Raw genomic sequence first — 19,138 nt, 5'->3', positions numbered from 1 at the left:
CCTTCTCAATGTTCACATTATTCTTACCACTATCAGAATCCATTATTTAAATTATCACCTAAATTCATATCTCTAGCACAAATCCCTCTGCAGACCTCCAGATCCATACACTCACCTAACTATCAGACAGTTCCATTTAGCCATCTAGTTGGTACATCAAACTCACCCATCCTCTTACATAAACCTGCTTTGCTTCATGTTTTCCATCTTAGTCAACAGCATCTCAATGAACTATCTGCCCAAGCCAGAAATGACACCACCAAGTTCCAGCTTCACTCCAGTCACACTGTGCTTCGTACTGTTCCCTGATTATGCCATACGGTCCAATACTTCTGTGACGTCACAATACTCCTGCCCAAGTAAAAGCCATAGCTGTGGAATCAGGAACGGATCCAAATTTGAACAATAACAACTTACTTGTTATGCAGCCTTGGGCAAATTTCACAAATCCCTCTGAGCCAGTTTCCTTTTCTCAAAATGGGGAAATAACTGTGTACCTCAAAACAATGCTATACAGTTTAAATTAGATAATGTATATATACCACTTAGCTGTACCAGAGAGGTACCTGGCAAACATTCAGAAAACGAAAGTTGTCACTGAAATGATCATTTGTCAATATTTAAAACAAGCTTTTCCAGGAATATTTCACCTACTCCATTACCCACACAACCACAATAAAATTTTAATTTCCCACTGTCAAGATGTTTCAGAATTTCGAAGAAATAATAATAATTAAAATTGTATATATCTATGGGATACATTTGAAACAGTATTTAGGAAAAAATCTAGAGCCTTAATATTTCAATCAATTAAAAATAGAATTAAATTTCTAGCTCATAAACTAAAATAGGAAAAACAAAGAAAATGCAGATGTCAAAGTAGATTAAGAAAAAAAAAGTAGATCTAATGAATCAAAATCCTGAATTTCTAAGAAAATTAAATAAAACAGTAGTTAACTTTTTCCCTTTTTTAGTTTTATTACATAGAATTATTACAGTTTGACTGCACATACACATTATATTTCATGTAAATACATATATATAATAAACTGCATTTTTTTTAGTTTACATATATGTACTGATCATTGTTTCTAAGAATAGATTAGAGCTTTAGCTTTTTAATCTTATATAGTTATCAAAGGAATAAAGCCAACCACAAAATAAGAATCAACAGAATGCGGTAATCCAATCATAAAGGACAGTCAGATGTGTTTACACATATTCAAGAAATCAATCATCTAAGTTAGAAATAAAAGTAGTTTACTTGTGTCCTTTTGTTTTAGATTCCACATATAAGTGATAGCATATGGTATTTTTCTTTCTCTTTCTGGCCCACTTCACTCAGAATGATGATCTCCAGGTCCATCCATGTTGCTGCATATGGCATTATTTTATTCTTTTTTTATGGCTGAGTAGTATCCCGTTGTATAAATATACCACAACTTCTTTATCCAGTCATCTGTTGAGGGACATCTGAGTTGTTTCCATGTCTTAGCTGTTGTAAACAGTGCTGCTATGAACACTGGGGTGCATGTGTGTTTTTGAATTTTATTTTTCTCCGGGTATGTGCCCAGGAGTGGGATTGCTGGATCACATTGTAAGTCTATTTTCAGTTTTTTAAGGAACCTCATGGAGGGTTTTTTTAACTGCAATGAGTTTATGTGACATATTCAAGAGAATATCCTAGTAACGGGCATAACCTTTACTACCCAATGTGGAGGTTAAAACAAAATATTCAGGAGAATATCATAATAGGTCAAAATTACAATCTCCAAAACTATAGTCAAATAATATATTTTATACTTTGATATTCAAGAATCAACAAAAATGAAAAAACCCCAAACACTTCTAACTTTCAAGTCAAATTCCACAAGCAGCCAACACTCGCTAAGTACTCCCTATGGCCTAGTCCTCTGGGTACCACTTAGAGAAAAGGGGTAAGGGAGCAACAGTGGGGAAAAACTGCTGAAGTCATCTAGAAAAGACATGATGGTGGTTTTGACTAGGGTAGTCACTAGGGAAGTAGAGGGAAGTGAGAAGATTCCCCAGTTTAGTTAAACTTAGAGCCTGCATGTTTGCTAACGGATGGGCTGTGCATCAGAGAACCACAAGGAGGCGACAGGAACAGAGAAGGATCAGAAGATTCAAGAATCTCAAGAAATGATGGCACTCTCCAAATAGGACACTCCAGAAACGTTGTGTCTACGGAAGATAACAGCACAGAGATCTGGAGACTTTATTAGAGAAGATCAAATACCAAACCTTAAAAAAAATGGGAAGAAGTGCTTCAAAACTCAACCTGAGTGAACACAAAATGCACACATTAGAAACAGTGTTCACGGAGACACCAGTCCAGAGACGTCAAGTGTGAGAAGGGCAGACCAGTCACAGCCTCTGATTATGCTGGTCCTATTGTCCTGTCAGTGTCATGTTCCTGGGCTGCCTCAACCCTCAGAATGGCCACCTGAGCATTCCCACAGTGAAAGAATTTATTGTTTCCAGCTACAACTAGGCCTAAAGCCCAGAACAAGAATCTCGAGGCTAAAGGAGGAGAGAGACGTACGCAGTCCAGTTAGCTTCAGGCCTGGCCTTGTCCTCTGACCTCTGTACCACAGAATTCAAGTCCGAGATTTTTCCTGGTCTCTTACTGCACCATCCATCCACAGTTCCCTTATCTGAAGTCTACTCCCCGCGCCCCACCCCATGCCATCCTGAGTGAAAAGGATGACGACTTCTGCCCTTTGGCAGATTCAGACATGGGGCTCACTCTGGACCAGTCCTAAACCTAGCTCTCTGTCCAAAGCAAGGAACCCTCATGAAGGACAAGAGTTCCAGGAGTCCAAAGGGAGGTAACACTCCAGGCTTCAGATTCTAGCACTGAGGTCTCGATAACAGGACAGTTTGTCAATTGAGACCTCTCACTGATTCTTACAGATCCTGTGAGGACAGTATATATGTTTATGAGATTCTCATGTTGTTATGTGTAGCTGTAGTTTGTTAGTGTTCCAAGTGTATATAATGTTCTATTATATAAATATACCTCCCAAATGTTAAACTTTCTACTTTTGGTTGACATTTGGGTTGGTTCTAGTTTGAGCTGTTATAAACAACGGTGCAATAAACATTACTTAACACGTTAAAAAAAAAAACCAGTGTGACAACTAAAGAGCATTCGCCCACAAAGATTTTATTTTCAATGTACTCATAAAATTACCATCACCTTCAATGTCATCAACATGTTCTTTTGTGTGGCCCTGTAAATATAAAATTTGACATTATATAGAGTTAGAGAACACGTGTGCCCTAAGTTTATATTAGTAAAATTCAAAAATGAACTATTTGTTCATTTTAATTAATCTTTCCATTAAGTCACAGGAGCAATATAAATTATGACCTAAATTAAAGTAGCTTCACTGAAAATTCACTGCAGGGCTGCTGTAACAGCAAAAACTGGGCATAAAATCACTGGTTACACGATTGAAGGTACATCCATGCAAAGAGTACTATGCAATCACTGCAAGGAATCTGGGAGATCTAGACGTGCCCCTGCAGCAACATCTCCTGTTGTGGGGAGAAGCAAGAGGTGTTAGTACGTATAGACAGTACGCTGTCATCTGCGTAAGAGGAGGAGGGCACATTCACATTGTTTATATGCCTGGAAGATGCCTGGAGGGTTCCAAAAGAAAACGTCAACACATTGTATCAGGGGAGTGGGACTAGAGGACTAGGATGAGAAAGATATTCTCACTGCATACCTGTAATATTATTTCCCTTTTCTTTCATGGCTTTTGTACTGCATATGTGTATGTCTGCCTGTCTGTCAAAAACAATCAAAAGTGTATTTTCTGAATTCAAAGGAACATAAGCCAGGAGAGCTATTTAGAAATTTATATATTGGTTTAAGAAGACTAGACAATAACTCCTACTGTCACTGAGCCAGACAGAGCCCAAGGCTTTTGTTTTTGTTATTGTTTTCTGGCTAACTCAGCATTGTGATGACAGAGTCAGAGCACTACCTTTGTCTTATAGAAAAAAAGACTCACTGCCAAGCCTTCAATATGAGAAAATCTCTACAAAACTCTATTTTAAAATTGTTTTTTCACATGTATTCTCTAATATTCCAAAAACCAAACCACTGTTTTTTCTAATGAACAAGTTCAGAATCAGATAAAAGAGATTAAGATTGTATCATAAAACACCAGAAAAACCAGTTTAAGCAGTAATTGGTAATAAGTAAAACACACAGAAAAGGACCAAGTTTCTCTTCAATATTATAGTTCTTCACATTAACAATGGTCTTCCATGTTTACAGCTATGTTTTTAGATTAAATGTAATTTATTAGATCAGCACTGCGTCAGCTGGACCACGCAGTTAGAACCAGGTACCCTGACTCACCTGGTGGGAGCTACTCATGTTACAGACACTGGAATCAGAAAAAGAAATTAAAAATAAATTTGGAACTCAAAACCTGGAAGAATACTTAAGATACTGTCTAGTCTTTTAATTTATAAATTAAATAATTAAGTTTCAGAGAAGTTACACAGCTGAAGGTGAAGTCAGAACTCCTCATTCTACAGTCAGAGATATTTGACTCTAAACCACATTACAAACCTAATCTTCAAAGTCTTAACAAAAATCACTAATATATTGCCTATTATATGCATTAATGAAGGTAGGAATTGCCATAAATTACTGAAAATCCACATAAAGACTAATACTTCCAGGTACAGTAATATCTCACAGCTTTATAAAAGCTGCCATCTTAGTTATTATGTATAAAAACTGGCTCCAGAAAAAATAAACGTGAGTTAAAAATCTAGGAGATTAAAAAAGATAGATATATAATATATATACATATATATATATAATGTAATATATATATATATATACACACATATAAAAGAAGTAACAAAAAGAAGCTATCTGGCAATATTTCATTCAAATACCCAGTGTAAAGATATTACAAAATTATTACACTATAATGGAAACTCATGTCCGGGCAAAAAAAAGTACAACGTGGATACAAAGTAGAAGGGACAAAATGTTTTCCAACATTACCTACACTGCCTATTATAATGCAGTATGTGACTATGTAATAAAACACCTTCAAATTTTACCTCAAATATAGGTCAGACCAATGAATTCAGTTAATGTTTACTATCACTACGTGCAAACCACAGACTAAACTGAAGAAAAATATCACATTTTTTTCTCAAACAAAAATGTGTGGACTCAGGTTCTGAGCTCGTATAGATGTGTAACACAGATTCTACTGGAAAAACAGGGTTAGCAAGGAGCGTAATGGGATATTAACCAAATGACCGATTTGTTGTCCTAGGTTTTCCTGGCCAGGAGAATGGAGAATGGAAAAATTGAACCATGAAATCAAAAAGGCATCTGTCTTCCAGGTTTCTCTCTGCCAATGTCTTGAGAAAAATGTTTGAACTTTCCTGTTGGCTTTGTATGCAAATAGCTCCAGATGCAAAGTGAACCACATCTAAGTTATTTGGTTCAACATCTGCTGGTCCAATTCCCATTATTCCTTCTAAAGGGTCGGCTTGTGAAAGACAGTTTAGTTTGCCCTCTATATAAGCTGTTTTGAAGGAGCTAATTTAGATTAAAGTATCTATCTGGACCACTTGTTTTTCCCTTTGATGGTCAATGCATTCTAATGTGGTCTGTGTAGTGCTGCAAGGAACTTAAAAACATATTGGAAAGGACAATATTCAAAGTTTTTGCCTCCCACCTCGCCTTCTAGACAATTTATATTTATACAGTTAAAAGTAAAAAGTGAACATTTTCCTCTAAAAGAGCACCACCCACATTGTACACAATGGCAATATGACAATGCTTTCTGACCTAATACACATTTCACATAACCTCTATCAAAGATTTGAGGCTAAAGTTACTGATAAAAGTGCATGGCAGTATTAACGTTACATTTCATGAAACATCTTGTCATTTGAGATGACAGTTTTATAAAGTATCACTGAATGTGACATAGCACATGGCACTTAGTGTCTGATACATATTTTCAAACGTGATGAATGAGTGAATTAGTGAATGAATGAAGAAATAAACAAGCTAAATAATTAATTTAAATAAATATCACAGATTCTGAAACTTTGGGTCTGCTGCAATCAGAAAACATAACCAAAAATATACTAAAGCCAAACTAAAACTAATAGTCAAATGTTCTTAGAATTTGAAAAGTCAAGTAAAGATAGAGTACTTCCTTCAAAAGGGTATGGTAGGGAAGACAACTTGCATTAGAAGGTAAAAGTAAGGAAAAAGGAAGAAAATCAGAATATCTATCTATCTATGTATCTCTACATATACACATTCGCATTTGAATGTACATATACACATGTGTATATCAGAAGACAGATGTTAGTTTTCTAAGAAGCAAAGTATTACCAGTCTTTTAAAAAGTTTAAAGGATAGTTAATTGAGAATGATTCTGAAAAAATGAGATTCTTTGGCCAAAAAAATTTTTTTTCTAAAAAATATAGTTCTATGAGAAGCCAATTCAAAAACTTCCTGATATTCTATGTTACGGAAAATGTGAAATGATTTTTCTTTGGGAAAATGTTCAGAAAAAAATTTTTTTTACAAAAAGAGGTAACAGAACTTAATACTACTATTGCCTCTAGAATTCCAATATTTTGAACTGAAATTTAATTTAACCTCTGCTGTCCTTTACTGTTATCTGCTGATACACTGTAGGACCAGGGGAAAAAATTAGAAAAAAACCAGCAAAATAACTGTTCCCTCCTTCTGAGAATCTGTGACTACTCCTTCTAATCTTTATCCCCAGGTCATTTGAAATAGCCTCTTAGCCATCTTTGAGTAATTATCTAAGATTTCCAAGATTACTATAATTTTTAAGGAAAGTTTAGGTTTGCCTTCCTCTAACCTGTGATTGAAAGACTATTTAACCACCCCCACTAGGAATTAAAATAATCAAAAAGAGTTACTTGAATGTAAATCTGCTCTACTAATTATCAAGAAACAATCACTGAGCACTGTTTATTAACAAGGTACAATGCTATACTAGGTATTCATGATTCAAAAAAGTTTAAAACATGGCCTCTGCCTTCCAAGGCTTGGACTAAGATAGACACGCAGAGATGGGAGTCATACGGATAAAACAGTATTTTCCAAAATACAAATTAGTACACCAGTGTGCATAGCAGCACTATTTACATTTATTATCACCAAAGGAAGCAGCCCAGGTGCCCGTCGATGAATGAATGGAGAAATAAAATGTGGTCTATACATACTGCGGATTATTCAGGCTTACAAAGGAAGGAAATTCTGACACATGCTACAACATGGAGGAACCTTGAGGATATCATGCTAAGTGAAATAAACCAGTCACAAAAAGACAAATACTGGATGATTCTATTTATATGAGATGTCCAGAGTAGTCAAGTTCATAGAAGTAGAAAGTAGAAGAGTAGCCGCCAGGAGCTGGGGGGAAGGAGAGTTAGGGGGAGGGGAAGTTGGGGAGAGCAGAAGTTGGGTAGTTATTGTTAAGTGGCTGTAGAGTTTCAGTTTAACAAATGAAAAAGTTCTAGAGATTGGCTGCATAACAATGAATATACTTAAAAATATTAAACTGTACACATAAACTGATTAATATGGTAAATTTTATAAGTATTTTATCACAATTTAAAAAGATACAAATTGGCATAAGCTAAATGCCAAGCAAATGGTGCAGAAAAAATGATACAGTATCCTGAAACAAGAAGCAATTATGAGATATGCAACAAATTTGGTAAAGACTCTACACTTTCTCTTGAAAGAAAAATAAGAATCAAGTAAGCAGACAGGAGATGAGGGAAGGTATTACAACCAGGAACAATGGGAAGCAGACAGGGACACACATCACCTGGGAACACAATGTACATCACAGTCTGACTAGCACACAGGCCACAAACAGAACAGCTGTGGAGACAAGCTAGAGTAACGGCTCTGGAAGGGCAAGGAAAATGCTTGAAGGCAATTCTTCTTATTGAGTAGCTTTCACTGAAATGAAGTAATAATCATCACACTTTTATTGAGAGTAAACACAAGAGGACAAAAAAGAGATTGATAATTTTACATTCATTCTTCTTTCACTTCCATTCTCCAACTCCTATGATAATGGAAATGTAGAGACACATTTTATAAATTAGATGCCACACATTAATGAGAGATGGGCCTAGAGATAACAATTTGTGTAAAGAACCAACATGCACATTTATTCTGACTGGCAATTTTTTAATTTCATTGTCAGTATTTCATATAAACCAGCGTTTTTAAAAGGTCCCACTAGGGTAAATGATGCTAATGTTACAGTGAAATGCACACCCCACAGTACCTAGATTCGTTAACAGTCCTGAAGGCTATAAACGGACATTCTAAGAGACAGATTAATTGTCCTGGTTGCTATTATGAAATCCTCCTCCCACTAACCACCAGCCCTGAAGCAGGATAATCACTAAGTCTATTACGCTCTTAACTGAACAAAATCATTTATCCTAACCCCAAGAATGAAAATTTCTATTCTCCCCCAAGCACTTTAAAAACTTAAACCAAATGTTTCTGAATAATCTTCTTGGATTTTAAGCTGTGGTTGAATTTGGTTAATAGTCATCTCTTTCAAAAATATTTTTCATAAAGATTACAGACAGCTAGAGTGTAGGTAGAAAGACAGACAAAAGGAGAAGATTGATCTACTAAAAAGAATGTGTGTTAGATCTCTTAAAGGTTCCTATCTTCTTTGGACTTTAGTGTGGAAATGATTAAATTAGTAAGTCAATCAGGTTGTTCACGTCACTCGTGTTGAAACAATTTCCAGATACCGGAATCAGAGGCGGACTTCGCCAGAGGAAGACAAACTATCTTCTACGAAGGAGGAGGACTGCCTTGGCTAAGCAAACACCTACCATGCCTTTAACTTCCACACTTGGCCGGATCTGCAAGTCAGTAAGGAAATCCAAAGAGTGCTTTCTTCAAATCTGATTTTTTTCTTTCTTCACAGGAGTGAGGGGGAGGCTGTGTGTGTGTGTGTGTGTGTGTGTACTAGAAAGCTTGTTCTTTAATCCATTAGGCTTTGAAGATGTGATCTATAGATAGATAGATAGATAGATAGATAGATAGATAGATAGATAGATAGATAGATAGATAGATTCGTTCTTGGAGACAGGAATTAGATAAACTGCCCACAATACACAATTCTTTAATACACTGCCTAAGGAACTACAGAAAAACACACACTCTTCCTGCTTTCACACAAAGTGAAGTGCAGTCTAGCTTCAACTTCCACTCTGCTGAAACCATTTCCTTAAAAGACACTTAGGACCATCTGCGGGTTTTCACAGTCTCACATCTCATTGGCCTCTACAGCCTCTGACACCAGTGACCAGAACAACTTTGAAATGTTCTACTCCTGCTGTGTTACACTAGCCCGCACTCTCCTTATCTCCTGTCTCTTTTTTGCCTTCTGTTCTCTGAACACAGACATCCAGATTTCTCTACTTAACCCTATTCTATCTACATGCTCTTTCCCCCAGTGATCTCCTTACAACTTCAACTGTCATACCAATGCAAAAACTCCCAAACCAAGAACTCAAGCCAATCTTTCTCCTGAACTCAAGGTACTTTAAATACACATGTCTACTACAAATTCATTAAGGCCTTATACTGTTCTAAATCAACTCTTTTAAATTCTCTATCTCTGTTCATGGTAATATCATTCTTTCAGAAACAAGGCTTGAAACCTTAAAAATCAATTTTGATCCCTCCTTCCCCCTCACATCCACTCAGTCAGACAGTTCTGCTGATGCTTTTAACAAAAAGCAATTACTAAAAAAACAGCTCATACAACTTAATAATAAAAAAAAAAAAAACCCAATCTAAAAATGGGCAGAAGACCTAACCAAGCAATTTTCCAATGAAGACATACAAATGGCCAATAGGCACATGAAAAAATGCTCAATATCACTAATTATCAGAGAAACGTAAATCAAAAGTACAATGCAGCACTACCTCACACCAGTCAGAACGGCCATCACTCAAAAGTCCACAAATGACAAGTGCTGGAGAGGCTGTGGAGAAAGGGGAACCCTCCTACACTGCTGGTGGGAATGCAGTTTGGTGCAGCCACTGTGGAAAACAGTATGGAGATTCCTCAAAAGACTAGGAATAGACTTACCATATGATCCAACAATCCCACTCCTGGGCATATATCCAGAGCGAACCTTAATTCAAAAAGATACATGCACCCCAATGGTCACAGCAGCACTATTTTACAACAGCCAAGATATGGATACAACCTAAATGTCCATTGACAGATGACTGGATAAAGAAGCTGTGGTATATTTATACAATGGAATACTACTCAGCCATATAAAAGAATAAAATAATGCAATTTGCAGCAACATGGATGGACCTGGAGACTGTCATTCTAAGTGAAGTAAGCCAGAAAGAGAAAGAAAAATACCAAACAATATCACATGTATGTGGAATCTTTAAAAAAAAAAAAAAAGAAGACAAACTTTTTTACAAAACAGAAACAGACTCACAGACATAGAAAACAAACTTATGGTTACCAGGGGGAGAAGGAGGTAGGAAGGGATAAATTGGGAGTTCGAGATTAAAAGATACTTACTAATATATATAAAATAGGTAAGTAATAAGTTCATACTACATAGCACAGGGAACTATATTCAATAGGTGAAAATGAATACATGTATGTGCATGTATGACTGAAGCATTGTGCTGTACACCAGAAATTGACACAACACAGTAAACTGACTATATTCAATAAATACATATATATACAAAAAAGAAAAGAATCTGAAAAGAAAATATATATATATGTATGTATACATACAACTGAATTGCTTTGCTGTACACCTGAAACTAGCACTGTAAATCAACTACACTTCAATTAAAAAAACTTTTAACTTAAAAATAAATAAATAAATAAAAATAAAATCGACTTTCAGAAGGTCTCAAAAAAATCACTGGGGAAAAAAAAAAGATAGAATTTAAAAGTCTAGATTTCATTCCTAAGCATATTTGTCTGTATCAAACTCCAAAACTTTTATAAACCATCATTTCATCAACTGTACAATAGGAATACTGTAGGTGCCCTACGTACTTTATAATAAACAAATACATGACAGCACGCTGAAAATTCTAAACCATCACATACGTATCATTATCTCAATGCTTCCTATTGACGCCCATCATCACCCTAGCCTAGTCATTTATTCAGTCACTTATTCATACATTCATTTTTTTAAATTATTCCTTCTACAAAAATTTACTGAGGGGCAATGTAAGTGTTCAGCACTTAAGTCACAACATAGGACAAAAAGACATAGCGCCTAACCTTACAAAACTTAGAGTCCATCATGAAAGTCAGGAAATACATGCAGGTAGATATGGGAGGGTTCTCTGGAAAGGCTTCCCAGAAAAAGAAATATTAATAAAAGAAACAGCACATGAAACAAACAGGAGTTAGTATGGTGAGGGAGGAGGAGAAAGTGGCAGTGGGAAGCAAGGTGAGAAATTCTAGGCAAAGAAACAGCATGGATAAAGCCTTTCAACAAGGATGAGCATCCTACCTATGCCATCGTCTTTCCCACATTTGTATCTCTAGTCCACGCATTTTTCTCCCTTCAAAATCTTCCCCTATTCTCCCATTTCTGCCCATTGAAATTACATGCGTCCTTTAAAGCCTAGATCGACGATATGTACCCAGCTTCAAGGATCATACTTGACTCAGACCAGGCATGAAATAACATTTGCTAAATGAATGGCTGATGAAATCATCATTCTTCCCAAATCACAAATCTGCTTCATATTACACATATGTATGTGCCTGCTCTGTCTTCCCTTGAAGTAAAGGACATACCCCCGTGGTGCTTAATGCATAATGAGCACTGGAAAAATATTTGTAGGATGAAAAATTCTAACAATCCAAGATGAGGCAGAGCTGTCAAGAATGATATTTTCATCTTCTACTGCTGACTGTATAATGATTTGCAGAACAAAAAGTCTAGGGAATTCAAAATATTATTTAGACATTAATTTTACTAATATTGAATATTAGGTCTTCCACAAAATATCTCTCAATAACGGAATGTACTTTTCTATTTAATTTCCTGGATGGCTTAATTCTTAATACTTTGGAATAATTTTCCTGCAAAATACTTCTAAATTTAAACATTGGTGGACACGACAAACCATTTTTAGAATATTAAGAAGAAGGAGCCTTTAATTAACGAACTGAACCCTCTAAAAAATTTACCTGGCAGCTCAACTTCCTAAAAAGAAGACAAATTTGGAAATGTAAATTGTACTTTAACTTCATTTATTGTTCATGATATCATTTTTGGAATCATGCCTCAAGCCACCAGTGCAGAAATTGTTATGCAATTCATAATTTGTTATTAAAAAAACGAGGTTAAAACTGGGTCATTCCAATTTTCAGATCAAAGATGGCAAAGCGCAAAGGTAGAAACGGGTTTTCAAAGAAAAGTTTAAAAATGTTAAATAAGGAAAAAACAAAAAGATTCCTAGTTACTCTGTAGCAGTACCTGTAGGAAAAGCAGCCCAAGGAATAGCCGGAGATGTAGTTTGGGTTTCACCATTTCCACCATCAAAAATCTCTGCTGCCTGTAAAACAGACACAAAATTATTTTAGAAAATCTGAAAAGCAGAAATGCTTTTAAGCAATGAAGTTTCCCAGTTCTATAAGCATATTCTCTGTAATACCCCACACATTTTCAAATTTCCTGCGAAAACTCAATTGCTTTTCAGTCTTCAGCCGCCACCCCCCTCTACCAGTCACTACCCCCAGTACGTGTGCTCTATTATCTTTACGTAAAAGTTTTCCTCCTACTCCAATATATCTCCTGTTAACAATATTTTTATTTTATATATCTTCAATTACATTTTCATTTGTGAACTTTATTTCTAAGTACTCTAAAGTAACTGCATTTACTTTACTACATTTATCATTTTTCTTCAAAAGTCCAAAAGTCTTGAGACTCAATCTTTTTTCATTAACTATCAGAAGACCTAAAAAGAGATCAATCTAAAGAAACAGGATTCATCCATGTTCTTAAATAATCTACCAGCTGTACTTGCTTGCATTCAACAGTCAGAGAATTCCTAAAGCTGACACTTAAAATTAACAAGCCCTCCTATTAAACAGTTTGAAAACTACAGGACAGTCAATTACTATGTTGAGTTTATGAGCATTAGTGCAGAGTTTTCTGTCTCTTAAGTGTCCAGGTCACAGCAAAATTATTACTGAAAAATAGAGCCAGAGTTTCAGTTTGCATTCTGCATTGAGTTGTCAGCCAGGAGAAGGCAACGGGGGCAATCTGCCCCAGGAGCTAAGTGACACGGGATATAACAGCCACTCTCTACGAACTATGAAAAATAAACACGGGTTCTATAACCAAGGACAGAGACCTTCCATATTTCTACAACAGGATGTGGAAAGAAAGAAACCTAACAACCATAATTAAGTTGGAATGGTTGGTTGACACTGTAACTACATAATATTAAAAGGAATAGATCCATTGACTGTGCACTCAAGTATAATTGCTGCTCTAAGTAACACTACCTACTCTACTTCTCTCTCTGCTATAATAAGTCAAGCATGGTTGAAATAAAGGAGACTATACTGAGTTTTAATTTTCAAATAACTGACAACTTCTAAACAATCCACTAAGATGATATCTGAAACACATTATTTTCCTCAAAATGAAAGGAATTCTAACAAAATTTTAAATGTTACTTATATCAGTAACATAAGATTCAGTCACCCAACAAAACCCAAAATATTGAAGCAAATGCAGAACACAACACAATACACAATATGTTAAATTAAAAAGTTTTAAGTGAAACGTAGAAAACAGGTAAGTTCACATTCAAAATATCTCCATATTAACAGATATTAAAGATCAACAAAAGAAAAAAATAATTCTAAACTAAAAGAAGCCCCCATCATTCTTTCATGACATTCAGAACACTGAATATACTTAGTATCTCATTCACCCTATTAATGTCATGATTATAGCCCCCCTTTGTAACAATCTCCTTTTTACCAAATTACAAACTAGATGTAAACCTTCCTTTGAAAAAAAAGAAAAGAAAAAAATCACAGAGCTCACTTGATGGTAGTTCCAGGACTTGAGCTCAGGCAAGTATGACCGACTCCTAATCCAGAGATCTTCCTGCAAGACTACACTGGCTCCATAAAAATAACTGGGTTACAAAATATTTCAATGAAGTGAACACACACTGACAAGGATTAAGGAAAAGACAGTGCTTCTTCAAGCTAACAATTTCCACTTACAAAAGCATCCAACTAAAACCTGAGAGAATAATCTAACAACATGACGTACTAATTAGCTCCATAAGCCACCCAAAGGCTAGATGTAGTTAATATACTAAATCAACTCATTACAGGTGTAAACATGAAAATATGTGACAGATCTTCAATATTCATCCCTCATCTCACAAGTATTTCCGAACAGACATGCACATCCCCGCAAAACCATCTGCTGACAACTCCTAAAGCCTCTTCTTCAGTGCTTCCACTAGTAGTACTCGGGTTAAACCAAGTTCTATGGGCATGACCAAATGTTCAATAGCAATAAAGCAGTTTTAACTTTCAGAAAGGATATGTTTTAATTTTTGTTGATTTTGGTTTTTTTTATTCCAGAGTTACATTCAAAAGGATCAAGAAAAGACCATGAATGCCAATGATAAATAATACATTTAGTATATACTCCATTATAATCCCACAGAGATAAAACAATTACATAGGCAAAATGAGGTAAATAATAGCACACACCTCAAAACCACCAAAATCATCATCATCCATTCTTCAAGGGCACCTGAAAAATATCAGAAGACATTGAAATAAGCCCACACCCCACACAGTTATTTATGTCAAAACACTTCTCTGACTTAAATGTATATACATTTTGATTTGTAAATTAAAACAATTCCACTTTTGTTAAAAAAAAAAAAAACTTATTTTAACTATATGCGTATGCATTTTTTTTAACACAAAAAGACTAAGTTTGGGGGACAAAATTAGCCATGCTGGCAAAATTAACAATTTTTGTGACTTTTTCAGCAACCATGTATTTTGCCATTTTATGTTGAGACGCCAGGAGTGGAAAAATATTCTTTTACATTTTAATTTGCTTTTCCCAAATTGGCACTAGGGCTCAATTCAATAATGCTTCCTGCTTTTTGCATCTATTCCTCAGTTGTCTGGCAACAGCAGTACAGACTCCAGCTAAGAACAGAACTGTGGTGAATTTTTGGAAATCTGTCCCCCACCACAAAGGTTCTTCCCTCAGTTTCATGGCCGAGGTTGATTTAGATTTTCAAAATTGATCAGCATTTTTGAGCTGCGGCCACAACTTCTGGAGCATTTTGATATGTGTATTTTTAGCTGAAACTGCTTTGCACTTTTGGAAAAATGTGGAGCAAGTTACTAGGCTGATCAAGATAAATCAAGTCATGTATTCATGGGAGGCCAGGGAAGAGAAAAACGCAAGCGAACACCCACAATTCCTTTCTTCTTTACCCTTACAAAGCATGTGAGAGAGACAGTCACCAGGATGATACATCCTTTATTTTGTCCAAGATGCGTATCATAACAATCAAAGGATAGGAAGAATAAAAAGGAGACGCTTTTATCCAGCAAACCACGAAGTAACTAAAACACTTGGAAAGGTAAAACAAGTAACAGGTGATAGATATCAAAATAAAAAATAAATTCACAATAAATTGTGAATCAGTAGCTGGAAGTGATACTCTGGTCAATAACTGGTTTCCTTTTCTATTTTTCAAAAGTGATCATATTTAAGTATTAATTACAGTTTCCTTGACTCAGTAATACAAGATGGACTTTGATTGTAGAAATACAATCTTCTCCAACTTCTAAAAAAAAAAAACAGCTAAGCAAATTAAACCACATACTAAGCAGTAATTCTAAAGGTATTTTTCTAAGGTGTTTTGCTTTGAGTGGTAAAGCAGTAGTCATCTACAGCATTGTTTGCCTTGTCAAATTAATACTAATGTCTTCAAAAATATAACTCAAAAATATAGAAGAATAAACAACAAAAACTACCTCGAGGACTGTTTTGTTTTAATTGGCAAAGAAACTTTATTTTCACAGAAACTCAGTAGGTAATAACACTAAAATATATGTAGACAGAAATACATTATGAAAAGGGACGACATTAAATTAACCAGAATATGACACCAGTATTGTCATCATTATCCACAATTTAACAATCTGTTGAAAAATTTTTAAAAGATGTATTTCTCCAAAAATCAAAGCTAGGCAAGTCATCCACATACAGCACTTAAAAATATAAACCAGACTTCCAGAAAATTTTGATGGTGGTTAGTTTGAAATGGAATTCACATTAATTTTGTGTTGCAAGCAAATAGAAATCTGTATGTGATTATATTTTTCATGAAGAAATTATGAAATGAGTGATATGGATACGAAGAATTAACCAAGTAAAACTATAAACACCAAGTTTGTCTTTTTCACATGTGTCCCACGAATCTCAGGAGACAAAAGATATTTTTAGCATCTATAAACACTGTACCCAAATAATATGGTTTCAAAAGAACAGAATTTTTAGAGTAATGCTTCTATGTGTTTCCATAAGTCAAATCCCAATAAATTATTTGCTAGGTGCCAGACAATCTGAAAACAAAAACAAATACCTATTTCTAACAATCATTTCAGCTTGTTGCCTGTGGTAATGAACCGAATACCATCAGTTCCCTAAGCGATGATTTAGCTCTGTAAAGGAACGTTATGAGTGACCACTGATGTTTTTCTATACCCCAGCCATTATTGCATATTAAAATGCAGATGAGAGTCTTCCTCTGTTTTCAAAGAAATATTAATTTATCTTAAAATACAAATATGTCCTGAGTTTTTAAAAATGCAGAGAAGTAAACATTATCATTTTAAAGCAATAACCTTTCTCTGAATAATTTCATTGCAAATTCTGCAATAGTTTCTGTTTCCTTTTGAACACTTTGAAGAGCAAAAAGAAAAATTAACAGCATTTTATAAAATCCAAAAACTAAAAATTCGTTTTTAAAATAAAAGATTACAAGTGTGGGCTTCTTTACGGATTCAGCTAGTCCGATACATTTAAAACAGTTTTATCTAAAGTGCATTTATAAACCTTTTAGACCATTCCTAGCACCTAACATTATATCCCATTAAACTACAAACAGAACAGAGCAACACCAACTATATCTATCACCTAACTTACAGAATCAGGAGCCTGGCCAACAAATTGACAGATCATGTGGTTCATTCTTTTGTGTCACGGCAGAAGAACTGCTTACTTTGTTATGGTAAGGTATCTATGCCGAATGATTTCATAATACCTAGGTTTAACGACTCTCAGACTTCTTTATATCTGAATTTAATCTCTTTTGTTGAATTATTATTTTAATTCCCTCCTTCACTATCCCCAGTATTTAATATCTTGCGGATATTTCACAAGAAAAACACATACACACAACACTTAATGTAACATTTTTATTGAACAACTCTGTAGAAGAGATCACTCAAGGTCCTCAAGGAGTTATGGTCTGGTGTGGAGGGGGGGGCAGAGTGTAAGTAAAACATGCAGATATAACTAATACAAGATATAAAAGGGCCTTAAGAAAGAAGGAAAAAGCATTCAAGGTGGGAGAAAAAGGTTTTCAGACAATGATAAGTCTAGCTGGGCCACCATGAAATGCTTCAGGTAAAAGGAGACATCTGAGATCTATTTCAACAGACCTAGCAGAGACTTTAAGTGGAACATTTAAAACATGCATTTTATTCAAGTCTTTTTCAAAATCTTTTCCTAAAAGATATCAAGCAAAGATTTGATTGTTTGCTTCCACATAAACACAGGGTCAAAGAGAATGTAAAATGAGAAAACTGCAAAAAAAAAAAAAATTGAAAGCAAGTACAAGGAAGATGAACATGACACTACCAGTGGGGAAAACAAGAGTCAATCACGTTTACATCACAGAAACCACAAGACTCAGGAGTGGGCACCACTGAAAGTCGGTAAAGATGAGACTCAAAATAAAAGTCACAGATAAAGCCCACACCCCCTCCCAGAATCTGTACAACTGGGCAGTTTACAATTCTTCATCACAGAAGACTGACGGCTTATTCCTTAGGGTAAGACTCTCTGGTCTTCCAGTCCAGAGACAGGTGGACTAAGTCAAAGTTGTATTAGATTTTGAGACCCATCCCCAGGCTTCATCCACCACCCGGCAACCAAGCTGCCGGCAGCTGGGCTTCAGCCTCTGCACAGCAGAGTCCAAGATCCTTCTCTGGTGAATCTAATCAACCCATGAAGAAAGAACTTCATCAGATGTTCCACAGAGAAACAGCTGACTCAGGGAACACGGCTTTGACAAACACTACCCACAGGCAAAGAATTTCCAATTTGCTCCGATTTTGGTAAGAGACAAAATAGTATAAAGGTTAAAAAAAGGGACTGTGGAGTCAGGCTGCCTGGATCTATCAAATCAAGTAGTAGCAATAATCAAGAAGTAAAATCAAGAAGTAGCAATAAAAAACATGTTATTTAGAGATACACAGGTCAACACTAAAAGAATCAGCTAACATCTTGCTTCTAGATAGCAAGAAACGGAGAGGCTGGAAAAGAAGAGAGGGCATTGGGAGATGGCTATGTGTCATAACTTTAAACTGTGGGCACACATACTGATTTTTTTAAATAACACCATAAAAAAATCATGGCACAATGATCCAAGTACCTATTATTTCCATCAAAATACTACTGTGGGGAAAAAAAAAAAACTCAAGGCAAGTTTTTTTCCCCAAAACTAACTATAGAAGTATGCTTAAATATATTAAATTATCATTTAACCAGTGAATAAGTTAAAATGTTTCACGTTAGTCTCCGTTATAACATTTTCCCGTATCACAAATACTTATGCAAAGGGTAAAAATGCATCTCATACACCAAAGCTGCTCAAAACAAAACCAAATGCAAAAAACACCAAATAGAGAAAAAGACAACCTAAGTAACTAACTTCAAAAAA

General features: G+C 35.3%; 1 protein-coding gene across 6 annotated transcripts in view; it reads right to left on the bottom strand.

Moving 5' to 3' along the window:
* Positions 1–19,138, bottom strand: part of CCDC91 (coiled-coil domain containing 91) — a 224,978-nt gene that overhangs the window by 176,056 nt on the left and 29,784 nt on the right. For all 6 annotated transcript variants that reach the window (XM_074357765.1, XM_074357768.1, XM_074357767.1 and 3 more), the window contains 2 exons: positions 14,871–14,913; positions 12,598–12,676 (listed from right to left, as the gene is read on the bottom strand). In XM_074357765.1, coding sequence (XP_074213866.1) covers positions 12,598–12,676; positions 14,871–14,900 — 109 coding nt within the window. In that variant the 5' untranslated portion in view covers positions 14,901–14,913. Of the gene's footprint in view, positions 1–12,597; positions 12,677–14,870; positions 14,914–19,138 lie in introns of those variants that run through there.

Source organism: Camelus bactrianus, chromosome 34 (genome assembly GCF_048773025.1).
Source record: "Camelus bactrianus isolate YW-2024 breed Bactrian camel chromosome 34, ASM4877302v1, whole genome shotgun sequence".
Classification (NCBI taxonomy): domain Eukaryota; kingdom Metazoa; phylum Chordata; class Mammalia; order Artiodactyla; family Camelidae; genus Camelus; species Camelus bactrianus.
This window is presented reverse-complemented; position numbering and strand designations above follow the sequence as displayed.